The 15,714-nt window shown below is 51.2% G+C and overlaps 1 protein-coding gene across 4 annotated transcripts; it reads left to right on the plus strand.

Moving 5' to 3' along the window:
* The first annotated feature begins 1,026 nt into the window (after nucleotides 1-1,026).
* Nucleotides 1,027-14,976, plus strand: ACADS (acyl-CoA dehydrogenase short chain). 4 transcript variants are annotated; one of them, XM_081037704.1, is made up of 10 exons: nucleotides 1,027-1,174; nucleotides 2,287-2,438; nucleotides 11,557-11,706; nucleotides 11,953-12,064; nucleotides 12,532-12,683; nucleotides 12,942-13,112; nucleotides 13,183-13,320; nucleotides 13,460-13,555; nucleotides 13,762-13,818; nucleotides 13,985-14,976. In XM_081037704.1, exons 1-10 carry the CDS (start codon nucleotides 1,126-1,128, stop codon nucleotides 14,135-14,137), a joined length of 1,230 nt encoding a protein of 409 aa, XP_080893830.1. In that variant the 5' UTR covers nucleotides 1,027-1,125; the 3' UTR covers nucleotides 14,138-14,976. The 4 variants fall into 4 exon arrangements, with proteins under 4 accessions (XP_080893830.1, XP_080893831.1, XP_080893832.1 ...); XM_081037705.1 differs by having other exon boundaries at nucleotides 1,034-1,174; nucleotides 13,222-13,320; XM_081037706.1 differs by lacking the exon at nucleotides 1,027-1,174 and adding an exon at nucleotides 1,674-1,928.
* The last annotated feature ends 738 nt before the right edge of the window (nucleotides 14,977-15,714 follow it).

Raw genomic sequence — 15,714 nt, forward strand, 5'->3', positions numbered from 1 at the left:
TTTAAAGTACCATGGATTAGAGGCTTTCTTTTAAATTGAAGCATTTCTTTTAAAGAAAAGGTAACATGTTAAAGACCTCGGTGCATGTTTTGATTGATCTCCAGGAAGGAGAGCAAGATCATGGCAGAAGACAATTTTTGGCGCGTGGGTCAGTGTTAAGGACAGATACCTGGCTGAATTATTGGTGGGGAAAGGCAGCTGGAGGGATGTGTGGGTGCCTGGGAAGGTGTGGAAGTCTGACTTGCCCTTGTGCTGAGGGAAGACTTGCCAGGTTACGTGAAATCACCATAGCTTCTTGAGCAGGGTGAAAGCGTCCTGAGGAGGATGCTAAGGACCAAATGCATGGCATTAGAGGGCAGTGCCCCCTGCTTCCACGGGGCTCTGCCCCACAATCGGGGGTCAGACAGGACTACAGTGGCACAGGGAAGTAGCAGCACTCCCCCACCTTCACAAACCTCTGGGGGAAAGAAATCTCCCTCCCAGCAATCCAATTCCCTAGGCCTAAATATTAAGCACCAGAGCAAGACAAGGCCCTTTTCCACTCGTGGAATTTACAGACTACCTAGTGGGGTTCTCCATAAGATTTCAGATGCTAAGTGCCACAAGTAAATAAACCATGGGATGGAGCGTAGGTGGAGAAACACTGGCCTTCTGGGGTCAGGGTAGGCCTCAGTGAAATCTGAATGAAAAGGAGCATTCCAGCTGAGGGAACAGTGATTGCAAAATGCTAGTGGCTGGAACAAGCTAGGGGTGTTAGAGAAAAGCTGCCTTGTGTGGCTGGAGTGAAGACAGTAAAGGAATGGTGAACATGAGGTAGGGGGAGGTCATATAGAGCTTTTTAAGCTACGAAATTGTATTTCAGGAGAGAGGAGCCCACCATCGAAGAGCTTTAAGAACGGATGGAGACCGACTTCGGAGACCACGAACCAGGGAGACTTTGGTTTTATCTCCAAGAAGTGAGGCGGGGTGTGGGAGGAGCCGCGGCAGGCCCCGCCCCCAGGCTGAGCGCGTGACGGCCCCGCCCCCGAGGCGTGAGGGGCGGGGCCTGTGACCCACGCAGAGTGCCCTGTCGAACTCCAACGCTAGCTCGAGTGGGAGCGGAGGAGAATCCCGCCACTGTCCTTCATGGCCGCCGCCGCGCTCCTCGCTCGGGCCTGCGGCCCCATCCGTGGAGGTGAGTGCGCTCCGGTTCCGCATCCGGGGCTGGCCGCGCAGGCGGGAGTGCCCGCGGCTGGGTCTCCTCCGCCGCAGGCGGGCGGCGCCCCTTCCGAGAGCGCGAGCGACCTTTGCCCTAGTTGGGTCGCTCCTCGCGCCTGCGCGGCCCGACCTGCACGAACCCCTCCGACTCCTGCTCTGACCCCCGCACCCCCAGCCCAGTTCACAGGGCTGCATTCACATCACCCCCCCTCACTTCACCCCCAGCGGAGCTTCAGGGTGCGCCCTTCCTCCGGAGCCAGGCCTGCCACACTCGCTCTGTGCCCGTGGTTGGGCAAGGCACTCGCCTCCCGCCAGCCTCAGTTGGCCGCCGTGTAAAATGGCCTCAGTAATATATTACTGTTCCAATGGGATCCTAAGGAGTAAATCACAGGGCGTGTAAAACGCTTAGGGCAGTGCCTGGCAGGTAACAGGTGCTCGGGAAATGGTAGCTCTCTTCCCATCTTCCTTCTCTCCAGCTGGAGCAGCAGTGACGCCCGTGGCCCCGGCTTTGTTTGCCTGGTGAGACCCACTCACTCCGAATGACAATAAAGGGAACTTCCTGGAGAGCAGTCTCTGCCGGGCCGTGTGCTAAGCGCTACGGCTGGTAGCTGTCCAATCCTCCCACCCCCAGACACTTAATGCTGTTGTGTCCTCCACGTTTTGTGTTTAGCTGAGGCCCAGTGAAGTTAAGATCCTTGCCTGAGGTCACAGCTGTGATGGAAACAAGCACCGTAAGCATTTAGTGGGAGGGCTCTCAACAACAGCACTGTTGACATTTTGGGCCCATCATCCTTTTGTTGTGGGGTCTGTCCTGTGCTTTGTGGGATGTTTAGCAGCATCCCTGGTCTCTACCCACTCCATACCAATAGCATTCCCCCCCTTCAGGTGTGACGACCAAAAATGTCTATGGCAAAAAAAAAAATAATAAAAAAAAATGTCTGTGGCTAGTGCCAAATGCCCTTCGTGGGGCAAAATCATCCCCCATGGAGAACGACTGAGTGAGTGGATCACCCCGTTAACATTTTATTATTCATTACGCAAGACCTCTTGCGTCCCCCTTCCCCTAACTCCCGCTCTTCTTGCTGGCAGCCCTGTGTCGTCAGTTACATACTATCTACCAGTCTGTGGAGCTGCCCGAGACGCACCAGATGCTGCGTCAGACATGCCGGGACTTTGCCGAGAAGGAGCTGGTTCCCATCGCAGCCCAGGTGGACAAGGAACACCGCTTCCCAGGGCCTCAGGTGAGAAGGGCAACCTCGGAAGCCCATGATGGTGATCAGCCCTCAGCTCCTGGTTGCGTGGTGACAGTGACAGCCAGAGACGCCCTGAGACTCCAGTCAGAAAACCCTAAGGCAGATCCTGGGACCCAGAAAATGCTTTGGAGGTGTCCCTTGTCCAGCACAAGGCCTATAGCCAGGATGTAACTTTTGGAATGACAGTAGTGATGGTGGATGGTTGACATGCTTACTGTGTGCCAGGCATTAGGCTAATGATATTATAGTAGTCAGCGCTGATAGCGTGCCTACCACGTGCTAAGCACTGTTCTCAGCGCTTGAGAGGTATTAGCTTATCTGTTCCCCTTAACAGCCCTGTGTTGTGAAGGTACCGTTCTATACCCTTTTGTAGAATTGAGGAAACTCAAATTGGTGAGGGTTAAATAATGTGCCCCAGATCGTGGAGTCAGTGAACTGCTGAGTTAGGGCGTGAACCCACGTCTGTCTGCTCTGCCATCATGTTCTTCGATTTGCATCAGAACACGTGTAATGACAAGTTCCTGCCGTATCCCCTGGCCTGGCAAGACGTCTGGCAAATGGTGTAAATACTCAATAAATATTTGCTAAATAAGTAACTGGTGACAGAGTAAACCTTTCTGGCCTCTTCGTACCTGTTTTTTAGTCTGAGGAATTTGAGTGTGGTCACCATTCACATGTCTTCTAGGCTCTGGAGCCACTTTTCCAGCTTAGTAAGTGTCGTGTGTTCACAGTGTGTTGGGTTCTGTGCCTGGACTGTGGGAATACCCAAGGAGCTGAAAATGGAGCATGCAAATGGCTTTCTGGGCACCAAAACTAGTTGGGCCGAGAAAGCCATTTTAGGTGTTAAGCATTGGACATGTGTCATTTCTTTTAATCCTAAGGACACTCCCACCTGCAAATGTCATCTCCATTTTGGAATGCTTGCAAGTGAGGTAATGTATGTCAAATCCATGGTGCCTGGAGCTAGGAATACTATTGCTGTTTTCATTAGAGTTGAGAAAATTGAGGCACAGAGAGGTTACGTGATTTTCCCAGGTTTACTGGCCTGTGGAGCTAGAATTCACGCGGAAAGTCTGGCGGCTCCAAAACCCTTCTCCATCCACTATCCACGTGATTATCCCAGCAGCCCATTTGGCAGGCAGGGAAGGCCCCCCCCCACACACACACACACTGCTCTAGGTAACTTCCTGTGGCATTGCCCTTGTCATTCAGTGCCATCAGTGTGAAAAAACTCAAAATTAAGCAAATAGGCCATTGAAAAGCAGGAATAGTTTAGAGGTGCTGCCTCCAGAGCATTTGTCCCAGACATAGCTGTGTGTTGGGGCTTTTCCTGCCATACGACAAACTACTTACTTGTCCTATATGAGTCCTATATTTTCTCAAATCATTAATATTACAGACAGAGATTTGTTCTAAACAAGAAAGCTGGCAGTAGGAGTAGACTTTTTTTTTAAATTAAACTTTTTGGGGTAACATTGGTTAATAATATACACATTTCAGGTGTACAACTTTATATTACAAAATCTGTATGTTCCATTGTGTACTCACCACCCAGAGTCTAGTCTTCTTTCATCACCATGTATTTGACCCCCTTTACTCTCTTGTCCTCGCCCAGCACCCCTTCTCCTCTGGTAACCACCACGCTGTTGTCTACATTTATGAGTTTGTTTTGTTTGTTCATTTGTTGCCTTCTTGTTTTATCCCACATATGAGTGAAATCATACGGTTCGTGTCCTTTTCCATCTGACTTAGTTTGCTTAGCATGATACTCTCAAGATCTGCGTTGTCCCAAATGGCACTATTCCATCTTTTCTTATGGCCGAGTACTATTCCATTATATATATATCTCCTCTTTTTTATCCAATCATCTATGGAAGGGCACTGGGGTTGTTTCCACGTATTGGCCACCGTGAATAATGCTGCAGTGAACCTAGAGGTACATATATCTTTACAAATAAATATTTTCAAATTTTTCAGGTAGATACACAGAAGAGGGATTGCTGGGTCCTGTGGTAGCTCCGTTCTTAACTTTTTGAGGAACCTCCATACTGTTTTCCACAGTGCCTGCACCAATTGACATTCTCACCAGCAGTGTGCAAGGGTTCCCTCGTCTCCACATCTTCTCCAACATGTATTTCTTGTCTTATTGATACTACCTACTCTGAACAGGTGTGAGCTGGTATCTCATGGAGGTTTAGATTCGCGTTTCTGTTATAACTAGTGACCGTGAGTGTCTTTTCATACATCTGTTGGTTATCTCTATGTCATCCTTGGAAAAGTGTCTGTTCAGGTCCTCTGCCCATTTTTAAATTGGATTATTTGTTTTTTCCTTGTTGAGTTGTATGAGTTCTTTATATTGGATACTGGCCCCTTATCAGAGGTATCATTTGCAAATGTCTCGTTTGGTTGGCTTTGTTGATGGTCTCTTGCTGTGCAGAAGCTTTTCAGTTTGATGTAGTCTCCTTTATTTATTTTTGCTTTCACTTCTCTTGCCTTTGGGATCAAGTTCACAAAAACCTCTCCGAGACAAAGGTCCATAAGTTTAGTGCCTATGTTTTCTTCCATGTATTTTATTGGTTTAGGTCTTATATTCAAGTCTTTCATCCATTTTGAGTTAATTTTTGTATGGTGTCAGCAGTCTAGTTTCATTCTTTTGCACGTGGCTTTGCAATTTTCCCAACATCATTTGTTGAAGAGGCCTTCCTTTCTCCATTGTATGTTTTTGGTTCCTTTGTCAAAAATTAGTTGCCCATCTACGTGTGGATTTATTTCTGTGCTCTCAGTTCTGTTCCGTTGGTCTGTGTGTGTATTTTTCCACTAATACCATACTGTTTTGATTACTGTAGCTCCGTAGTTTAGTTTGAAGTCAGGGAGTGTGATGCCTCTGACCTTGCAGAAGCAGACTTGCTACCAGCCTACTCTTAACTAGTCTTCTGGTTTTATAATCTCCTACTTGCTTCATGGGGTTGGGGAATTTGCAAGTTAATCCACCTAAATATTGGCAGAAATGAGTGTGGAAGGAAAAGGTCATGGACATCAGCCTCTTTCCCTTCTGACAAGGTCGGGCTGCTCAGTCAGGGTTTGCCGATACACGACTGTTTAGAGCAGTGATAAGCACGTCTGTATTTTGTTTTATCTTGGACAAGGTGTTTTCACTTCAGTAATCTCATTAGATTATCAGGAGTCTTGCTGTTATTAACTCCCTTTTTGTAGATGCAGGCTCTGATCTTGTCACTGTCCCACAGGAACTGGGCTCTCGTGGTTGATTTAATACAGAGGTTACTCAGTGTTTGTTTCCCTTTGCCAAGGATTGAAGCCTGTTGGTGCTAAGTTCCCAGTTACCAAAGAGAATCCAGGGCTTAAGCACGCAGAAGGATCAAAGAAGTAGACACACAGATAATATGGCAGGTTGCAAAATTCAAAATAACACCGTGAATATTTTAAAATAATAATAGTATAATAAAAACAGGAATAGCTGACATTTGAGGGTTACTATATTCCAGGCACTTAATACAATACAGTAAATCTTCAACACAATACTCTGAGACAATTACCCAAATTATCCAGTTTTCAGACAGGGAAACTGAAGCCAGAGGTTGTTTCTTTTTTCTTTCTTTCTTTTTTATAAATTTTATTGGGGAACAGTGTGTCTCTCCAGGGCCCATCAGCTCCAAATTGTTGCCCTTCAATCTAGTTGTGGAGGGCGCAGCTGAGCTCCCAAGTCCAGTCGCTGTTTTCAATCTTTAGTTGCAGGGGGTGCAGCCCACCCTCCCATGCAGGAATTAATACAGCAAAGAGGTTAAGTTTCTTGTTCAACAGTCACACTGCTGGAATTGGAGGAGCCAGATAGCCACCCCTGAGCCACTCCCTGGCTTCTAATAGGTGCTTAATTAGTGATTTCTAATATTTTTTCCTGAAGAATTTTCCCCAAAAAAGTGGGTTTATGGGGGAAGGATCAAGGGGAGAAGATTGAGAGGAGGGCGGGCAAAGAATTAGGTGGCAGCCCAGTGCCACTTGCTGTTTACTTGGGTGGTTTCATAACCTAAATTGAACTTTAGTCTTCTTGGACCGAACCGAAAAATGAAAGGAACGATTATGAATTTTTGATGCTATTTTGCTATAAAGGAAAATAGGAAATAGCATGGTGTTTCCAACCAATTTTGGACTCCCCAGCCTGGAATACGTGTATATTTATATGTATGAAACAGAACCCAGTTTCTTCTTCACTCAAAGAATATTTTTTGCGTAACTTGAATATATCAGGTGCAAAACCTGCTTGTCTTCCCCTTGCCCTGCCTCAGATGATGCATGGTGCTAACACTGACCTAGTTAGCCACCTAAAAACGTCTAGAAGCCTACCCCATTTTTCTTCGTCATACCCTCTGACTCTTGTTAATTCCACCCTGGAAATGTCTCCTGAATGCCACTTCCTCTCATTTCTCCCTGTCAGAGCTCATCTCTCTGTGTTCCAGGAGCAATTCCATCCACAGTCTATAACTCTCCAGCAGCGCTTCTTGCAGTGTCGTGTCTGTCTTATAGTACAGTTACTTCAGACGGTCACTTCCTGGAGGCAGGGCCGGGGTCTTGTTCACACTCGCGTCTCCCTGTCCAGCCCGTCACCTGGCACTCCGGAAGTGCTTGACAGTTAACAAACGTTTGCTGGATTTGATTGCATTGAACCAGACGGTCCGCCCATCAAGTCACCCCAAATGTCCTTATCATCCCAGCACGTAGCACGCACTCCAGCGCAAAGTGCGGACTGGAAGAGGTGGCTAGCGGGTCCTCTTTCCCTGACTAAGATCGTCAGCAAGGTACGAAAGGTCTTTAAAGGGCTTAGTTTGACTCTAGTGAGCATAGGCATACTCGGGATAGATTTATTTTGATTTTTTTTCAATTTTTATGAGTTTATTTGAGCCGAACGGACTAACAATTGCTGGGACGCAAAATCTCAAAGGATTTGAGAACATGCTCCTGATTTGATTTTTGTTTTACACCTGAGCTTTAGAAGTGACTTGAAGTATTGTTTTTATACAAAGGACCCTCTAAATGTTTCCCAAACATGAAGGCAGCCAGTGCTGAGGACTTGTTCTGTACGTCACAGCGAGGAAAGGGGTCCAGCCCTTTCTCACATTTTCTCTGTGGGAAATGTGAGAGGTGGGAGATTCCTAGCCTTGGCCTAGTCAGTGATTTGCCTCTTTTTAAGATGCAAGTCTGGGTTCTTGCTTCATAGACACAGGGGACCAAGAATGACCATTGTGAGTAGTTCTAAGAGGTGCCCCTGGAGCTAACTCTCAAGGTCAGGCTTTTCTGCTAAAATATTAGGGAGCCTGGTTATTGTTACTAGCCAGTTACCATCAACATGCTCAGATCAGAAATGTTGTATTCAACTGGACATCTTTTTCCCCCACTGCTTTTCATTTTGTTTTTGGTGTCTCCTTTTTGATTCTCCTCTGCTCTCCACTGCCACCTTTGTTCTTCCCATGCTGCAGGATACACTGCAGAGAGTATACTTTGCCTCTATTATTGCTTCTGTCTCCAGTTTTTTTCTAGAATGTTCCTGGGGCTGGCCGTGCCATATTGCCAGAAATACGGAGATCTATTTCAGAATGAAAAAGGTTCAGAATGAGAGAAACAGCCCCAGTCATCACTGGTGAACTGGGATGGGCCTTGATTGTATATACTGTGTTTCCCCGAAAATAGGATCGGGTCTTATACCGTATTTCCCCGAAAATAAGACTGGGTCTTATATTAATTTTTGCTCCAAAAGACACATTAGGGCTTATTTTCAGGGGATGTCTTATTTTTTCATGTACAACAATCTACATGTATTCAAATACATTCGTGTCATCTTCTGGAACTTTGTCATAACGTACTAAATGCATCCATCTAGCTGATGATCTTAATGGGGCTTATTTTCGGGGTAGGGCTTATTTTCGGGGAAACACGGTAGGCCCAGGGATGGGAGGGATGAGTTGGTGCTCAAGCCGACCAGCCCCTGTATTTGAGGGCGGCACCCCATCTAATTGAAATTTGCTGGCTCAACTCCAGAGTGATTGTGAGTGGTAATGCTGTTCCTGTCACTGATGGAGGTAGATGTTTTAAAAGAAAACACTGATGGCGAGGAAAAAAGAGGGAGGGGAAGGGGGAATGGTGCATGCTAGTGAAGTCACATGGGTGCCGTAATTGTGAACTACAACTTTTTATTTAGTACAGAGAAAACTATCAAGAGAGCCAGAGGCAAATGGTGTCCCCCTCTGGAGAGGAGAGTGCTGAGACTTTGGCCTTCCTGTGGCCTGGACTTGGCCTGACTCGGGGCAGGGTGGGGGTGGGGGTGGAGGGGGGGTTCCTGGTGATAGCGCATCTCCACGTGAGTTCCCGCACCTGCAAAAGGAAGATGGCTCATCCTTGTTCTGCCCACACTCTTCCTGGGAATTTTGGTTTTCATTTTGTTTCTTGGGATGAAATGGAGTCATGGGGCGATTGACTAATCACTTATACCAGGGTTGGTTACTGAAGAGCGGTAAGATGAAGAAGAGCGTGTCTTTGTCCAGGGAAGTCTGGTGACGTTTGTAGGGGGAGATAATTGGAGGGTTTTTGGCCCAGTCTTTTGCTGGTAAGACAGAGAAAGGCTTTCAGTGAGGTCCTGTCTGGGCCTGAGCGTGAATCTTGGGAGACCTGTGTATTTCTAGCACCTGGGGGAATATGGCCCAGGCTCCTAACCAGCCCCAGCATTCTCTATTAAAACTCTGTTTGCACCCTGGAACAGGTGTGTTAGGTGCCCTAAGCATGGCTTCAAAAGGGGTTCTGTCGTGAGGCCACACTCGTGCTGGCACAGGGCTCTGTGAGTCCCCAGATCCCATTCAGAGCTCTGCATACACTCCCCACCCTTAGTTGATTCCTGCCTGCTGAGGGGATGCAGCATTTCTGAGCAGGGTCACCTCCACTTCTTCCAGGTGTGTGGTGACTACAAAATGTTTGTCTTCTTAGCGGTTCTCAAAATGACACATCTCTGGCAGCCCTGAGTCCCATGTAGTGCTGTATTTGTGAACCTGTACCTCAAACAGTATAGCTTTGTTATCTGACCATTTCTGGAGGTCAGAAATCCATAGTGGGTCTTGCTGAGCTAGAATCCAGGTGTTGGCAGGGCTGCGTTCCTCCTGCAGGTGCTGGGGGAATCCATTTCCGGCTTCCAGAGGCTGCCAGCGTTCCTTGGCTCGTGAACCCCCTTCCGGCCAGCGTTCGTGTCCCTCTCACCTCTGCTTCCATCGTCACATTTTCCTCTCTGACTCTGCTGTCTTCCCTCATAAGGACCCTTGTGATGACATTGGGCCCCCTAGATAATCCAGGGTAATCCCCACGTGTCAAGTCCTTACTGTCATCTGCAAAGTCCCTTTTGCCACTTGAGGAGACGTATTCACAGGCCCCGGGGATTAGGATGCAGACATCTTTGGGGGCCTGTCATCCTGCGTCCCACATGGTGGCTGTCTCCTTCCCCTCTGAACTGCGGCCCAGTGTCGGCCTTGGGGCCTGTGGAGTTTGATCATCACTTTTGGGGTCAGTAGGTCAATGCCACTCCACAGACACTGTCCCCATTTGTGTTATACACGGGAGACCCTGAGGTGAGTAAGGCCTGGGCCCCAAGAGTAGGGTCTTACAAGACAGTTTCCCATGGGAACATTTCAAGGCAGAATCTCATAAGCAGTTTCCTAGAGGGGCACACAACTCGTAACGGAAGTGCTGCAGGTCCGTAGGCACCACCTTTCTCCCATACGTTACTGTCCAGAGAAGCTCTTGTCAGCCGCTTCATCATAATAAATGCTGTGCAGGCAGTGGGCTCAGTATTTTATCTGTATTGTCTCAGTCCTTCATTCTGTGAGGTAGGTACTATTTGGGGAAAGGGTATAAGACTTTTTAAATCACAGAAGTAATACTAATTAGAGAAAATACTGGAAACATTCTTATTAGCTGGCTCTTTTAAGTCAAAAGAGTATAAGAACATGTTTGCTGGAATCAAATGCTTCAAAAGGGATAATGAAAACCAATGGCCTCTTCTCCCCTCGGCCCTGCTCCCCAGAGGCAGTTGTTTTAGTTGTTTCTCCTTGAAGCTAGGTCGGTTCTGTTGTGGGCCATATTTCTCAGGTGGAAAGCAGACTTACAGAGGCTAAGGAATTGGTCCTAGTTCAGAAGGGCAGAGCTGGGCCGTATGCTGAGCTGGTTACAACCCAGACAGAAGTCAGTGCTTGATTTCAGTCCCAGCAGCACTACTGATAAGCTCTGAGCTCCGGTTTCCCCACCTGTGGCGTCATGATGACTCCTAGCATTGTTCTCATAGGGAGACGCAAACGAAAGAGCACACACAAAGCACTCATGCAGAGTTTAGCATATCGTAGGCGCTTGGTAATTCACCATTACTATTACTGTTATTCCAAATCAAAAATCCCAAGCCCTTACCATTCATTCATTCACTCCCTGGCACTGGGGATTTAGCAATGAGCAGAAACACAGCCTTTGCCCTTGTGGTCAGGGAGAAAGCCCTCAATCAAAACAAGCACAGTATTAGGTGTGACAGTCCCGCTGCACAAGCACTGCAGAGAAGCACAGGGGCTGCAAGAGCGTGTGATCACAGGGTTTGACTTAGTGAGGGCAGAGGTGGCAGCCCCTGGAAGCCATGCTTGAGCTGAGATCCGAAGGGGAGGAGGAAATAATAGATTGCTGACAGGAAACGGCATGTGCAAAAGCCCTGTGGTGGTGGGGGGTATGTGTGTGGTGTGCTTACGGGCCTGAAAGAAGGTCAGTATGGCACTGTGCACCTTACCTCAAGGCCCCGGAAGGCTTCCTGTGCCTTCTGCCTGCTCACTGGTTGTGGCTGCGGACAGAGGTGAGCCAGTGTCGAGTATGGGGGCAGGATGGCTTGAATGAATGGTGCTGTCGCGCACACGTCAGCTGAGGCTGGGTCTTCAGCGTCTGGACTCGGGGATCAGGGTGTGGGGCGGGGGGGCACAGGAACTGAGATTTTGTGGACACGGGTTCAGGATCAGGAGGTTTAGGGGCTGGGGAGGCTGGGCACTGTCTCCCAGCTGCTGTTGTGACATCCTTCCTGGGCCAGGTGAAGAAGATGGGCGAGCTTGGGCTTCTGGCTATGGATGTGCCCGAAGAGTTGGGTGGTGCTGGCCTCGATTACCTGGCCTATGCCATCGCTATGGAGGAGATCAGCCGGGGCTGTGCCTCCACCGGAGTCATCATGAGTGTCAACAACGTAAGTGCCCCCCCGGGACCCTGGGACACACAGGTAGAGCGGAGGCTCCTGTGGGTGGGCCGGCACTCGGCCGTGTGGCCCAACATCCGGGGCATAGCCAGGCCTTGGCTCCCAGCCCCTGACCTCCTCTGGACTTGGCCCTGCACGTAGGGCTCTGGAGAGAACAGAGCTTGGGGTGGGGTCCACCCCCAGGGGGGCAGGTGTGCCTGGGCTTGAAGGCCTCTGACGACTCCCCTCTGTCCCCAGTCCCTCTACTTGGGGCCCATCCTGAAGTTTGGCTCCAAGGAGCAGAAGCAGCAGTGGATCACGCCTTTTACCAAGGGTGACAAAATTGGCTGCTTTGCCCTCAGTGAACCAGGTACCACGGTGGGTCAGCGGTCTCCCTGTCCCCCCACCTCAGAGTCAGGGTGACAGGCTCAGACGAGCTAGGCTGTCCCGGGGACAGGCAGGAGCTGGGGCCTCTGCTGACTTGGGTCACTTGTTCATCGCTCCGGGCTTTCAGTGTGAGCCACTGGTGGTTGGGTTCTGGCTGCCTGGGATCAGCCGAGGAGCACATGGTCACTTCAGCTGAGCTGGGAGGGACGCTTAGCACTGAGGTCCCTTTGGCCTGAAGCTGCCCAGCTGCTGCGCAGCCTGCTTTGCTCTGAAAGCTTTGGGAGCCGGCGTGACCCTGGAGCTTTCTCTCAGGGCCCAGCCCCTGACTCTTTGGAACCTGGTCATGCTCACCAGCTGGGGGATGAGGCTGGGCTCCCTAACCTGCTGAGTTGGCAGCAGTATTTGGGGGGTGGGGGGTGGAGGTGAATTCTGAGTCTGTGTGTGGAACAGGGAATGGCAGCGATGCGGGAGCCGCTTCCACCACTGCCCAGGCAGAGGGTGACTCATGGGTCCTGAATGGCACCAAAGCCTGGATCACCAATTGCTGGGAGGCCTCAGCCACCGTGGTGTTTGCCAGCACCGACAGATCCTTGCAAAACAAGGTGGGGACCCCAGAGAGAGGGCTGGTGAGACCTCTGGGCTACAGTCATTTCGTCATTTCTAGAATCTCCTTGGCCTGATGGATCTGTTTCTGCTCTGGGGCACGTTGGGACTGTCCTTTTTCCTCCCAGGCCTGAGGAGCCGGCAGAGGGTGTCCCTGCCCAAGGTCCTGAGGGGGGTGTAGGGAGGACTGGTTTGTGTGGGGCGTGGCCGAGGGTGGCCTCTGGGAAAGTCTCCGACGGGGTTTGTCTGCCTTTCAGGGCATCAGTGCCTTCCTGGTTCCCATGCCGACACCCGGGCTCTCGTTGGGGAAGAAGGAAGACAAGCTGGGCATCCGGGCCTCATCCACGGGCAACCTCATCTTTGAGGACTGTCGCATCCCCAAGGACAATATGCTGGGGGAGCCGGGCATGGGCTTCAGGATAGCCATGGTGAGCCCGGCAGTGGGGGTGGGGACCCTGCGGCCCCGCTGGCCAGCCGCTGACGCGGGTGTCCCCACAGCAAACCCTGGACATGGGCCGTATTGGCATTGCCTCCCAGGCTCTGGGCATTGCCCAGGCCGCCCTCGACTGTGCTGTGAACTACGCCGAGAATCGCAGGGCCTTTGGGGGGCCCCTTACCAAGCTCCAGGGCATCCAGGTAAGGGAGGGGAGACTTCCGGAACCCAGCCTGGATGCCAGAGGGGGGCAAGCTTTCCCCTGCTCCGTGGCCCCTGCTCTTCCCTCCTGTGCTTGGCGGGGAGGTGGCGTCTGGTGACTGGTGGGCCTGGTTGTTGCAGTTCAAGTTGGCGGACATGGCCCTGGCCCTGGAGAGTGCCCGGCTGCTGACGTGGCGCGCTGCCATGTTGAAGGATAATAAGAAGCCTTTCACCAAGGTGCCTGTGGGGAAGGGGTCTCCCCAGGACTTGGCCCTTTGGTGGGCGGAGGGCCTGAGGGAGAAGTCCAAGTGGGGTCCCAGTTCTTCAGGCCTGTGGGCCTGTTGCTCCAAGGGAAGCCTCGTCAGGCCCTTCCCTGCTGAGGGGCCATGTGCTAGGGGCTCCCCGCAAAGCAAAGTTTCTGACCCCTCCCCCCCTGTGGTTAGGAGGCAGCGATGGCCAAGCTGGCTGCATCAGAGGCCGCAACTGCCATCAGCCACCAGGTGAGTTCCCCGCCCGGATCGGATGTGCTGGGGGGTTGTGTAGCCCCGTGTGTGCCAGCTGCCCCTCCCCCAGCTGGTCCTTTTGTGAGGCTGATCCTGCCCCCCGTCTTTCCCCACAGTGGGGGCGGGGGTCTCCTCCCTCCTGAACCCCTGCTTTCCACCTCAGGCCATTCAGATCCTGGGTGGCATGGGCTATGTGACAGAGATGCCGGCTGAGCGGCACTACCGTGATGCCCGCATCACCGAGATTTATGAAGGCACCAGTGAGATCCAGAGGCTGGTCATCGCCGGGCACCTGCTCAAGAGCTACCGGAGCTGAGCCCCGCCTTCGGGCCGAGCACCACACCACCCGGAGCCGGGCGGGCCTGAGGACCTTGGGAAAGGGAGTGGGAGCCACGTGGCCATGACTCTGACGCCCAGAGACCGTGGGGCAGATAGCAGGGGCCAAGCTTCCTCTAGCGTGGGGCCCCCAGCCCCAGCCCTTCTGGTGTGGGCTGGTTGGAAGTGGCTCTCCTACCACCTTCACCTCTACCCACCCCAGACCAAAATGCCTAGGGGGCAAGTCTTGGAGAAAGGACAGGTGAAGAGGACACCCATCTTCAGCCCAATTTCTTGGCTTTGCTCCCCTTTCACGACCGTGCCTTATTTTCTTCATCCGAGAGGATGTGGTCTCCTGAAGGCAGGGCCGTGGGAAGGGCTGTTACCACTTCAGGGCTCCCTGTTCTGTTCCCGTGGGGCCTGGTGCTTAGCAGAACATCAGGTGAGACTCCATCTTGATAGTGTCTGCTCTTTTCAGTCCCCACCAGGTGAGGGGTCAGGAGGAGTGGGTGGGGGCCAGAATGACCAGGCCTCAGAGTACTGTTTCCCCGAAAATAAGACGCGGTCTTAAATTAATTTTTGCTCCAAGAGACACATTAGGGCTTATGTTCAGAGGATGTCATCCTGAAAAGCATGCTGGGGCTGATTTTTGGGGGAATCACGGTAGCAGCAGTTGTACTGTTTCAGGCCCCAGGGCGGTCTTGGGAAGGCTGTGGGGCTGGGTCATTATTAGAAGCACCATTAACCTGTTCTTTGTAGAAATGAGTATAGGAGGGTGGTCTGATTCTACTTTGAGACAGTCAGATGTGGGAACTGACTAATAAAGCCTACCTGTCCCCCAATCTCGTGTCCTTACCTGAGTGCTGCTGGGGGGAGGGGTTGTTCTTTAGTCTGCTTTCTGACAAACCCCACCCTGTGAGGGGAAGTGGGGGGCGGGAGAGAGAGAGAGAGAGAGAGAGAGAGAGAGAGAGAGAGAGTGTGTGTGTGTGTGTGTGTGTGTCTGTGTCTGTGTCTGACTGTAGGGTGGGTCTGTCTGTCCTGGGAGAGCTCCAGAGCAGGAGGAGCTGGGTCGAGTGGGCCTGGGTGAGTGACCACTGAGTCTCCAGATGGGTGAAGTGGGGGTGCGATGGGGAGGGGGAAGGAGCAAAGCTGTGGAGGCCCTGGTGTGAGGAAACGGAGACTTTTTAAAATTTTTTTGAGAATTTTTTATTGGGGAAGGGGAACAGGACTTTATTGGGAACAGTGTGTACTTCCAGGATTTTTTCCAAGTCAAGTTGGCCTTTAATCGTAGTTGTGGAGGGCGCAGTTCAGCTCTAGGTCCAGTTGCCCTTGTTGCAGGGGGCCCAGCCCACCATCCCTTGCCTTAATCCAACCAGTTGAGAGCCCACTGGCCCATGTGGGAATCCAACCGGCAGCTTTTGGCGTTAGGGGCACGGAGCTCCAACCGCCTGGGCCGGCTGGGAAGGGAGACTTTTAAAGCATCTTTTTCGCTTACTATTGGAGTGCTCACAGTGGGCCAGCACTGAGCCCGCGACGGAGAGGGTACTGGTCCCCAGAGGCTGGCTTTGGGGCAAGGTT

Source organism: Rhinolophus hipposideros (assembly GCF_964194185.1).
Source record: "Rhinolophus hipposideros genome assembly, chromosome: 24".
NCBI lineage: Eukaryota > Metazoa > Chordata > Mammalia > Chiroptera > Rhinolophidae > Rhinolophus > Rhinolophus hipposideros.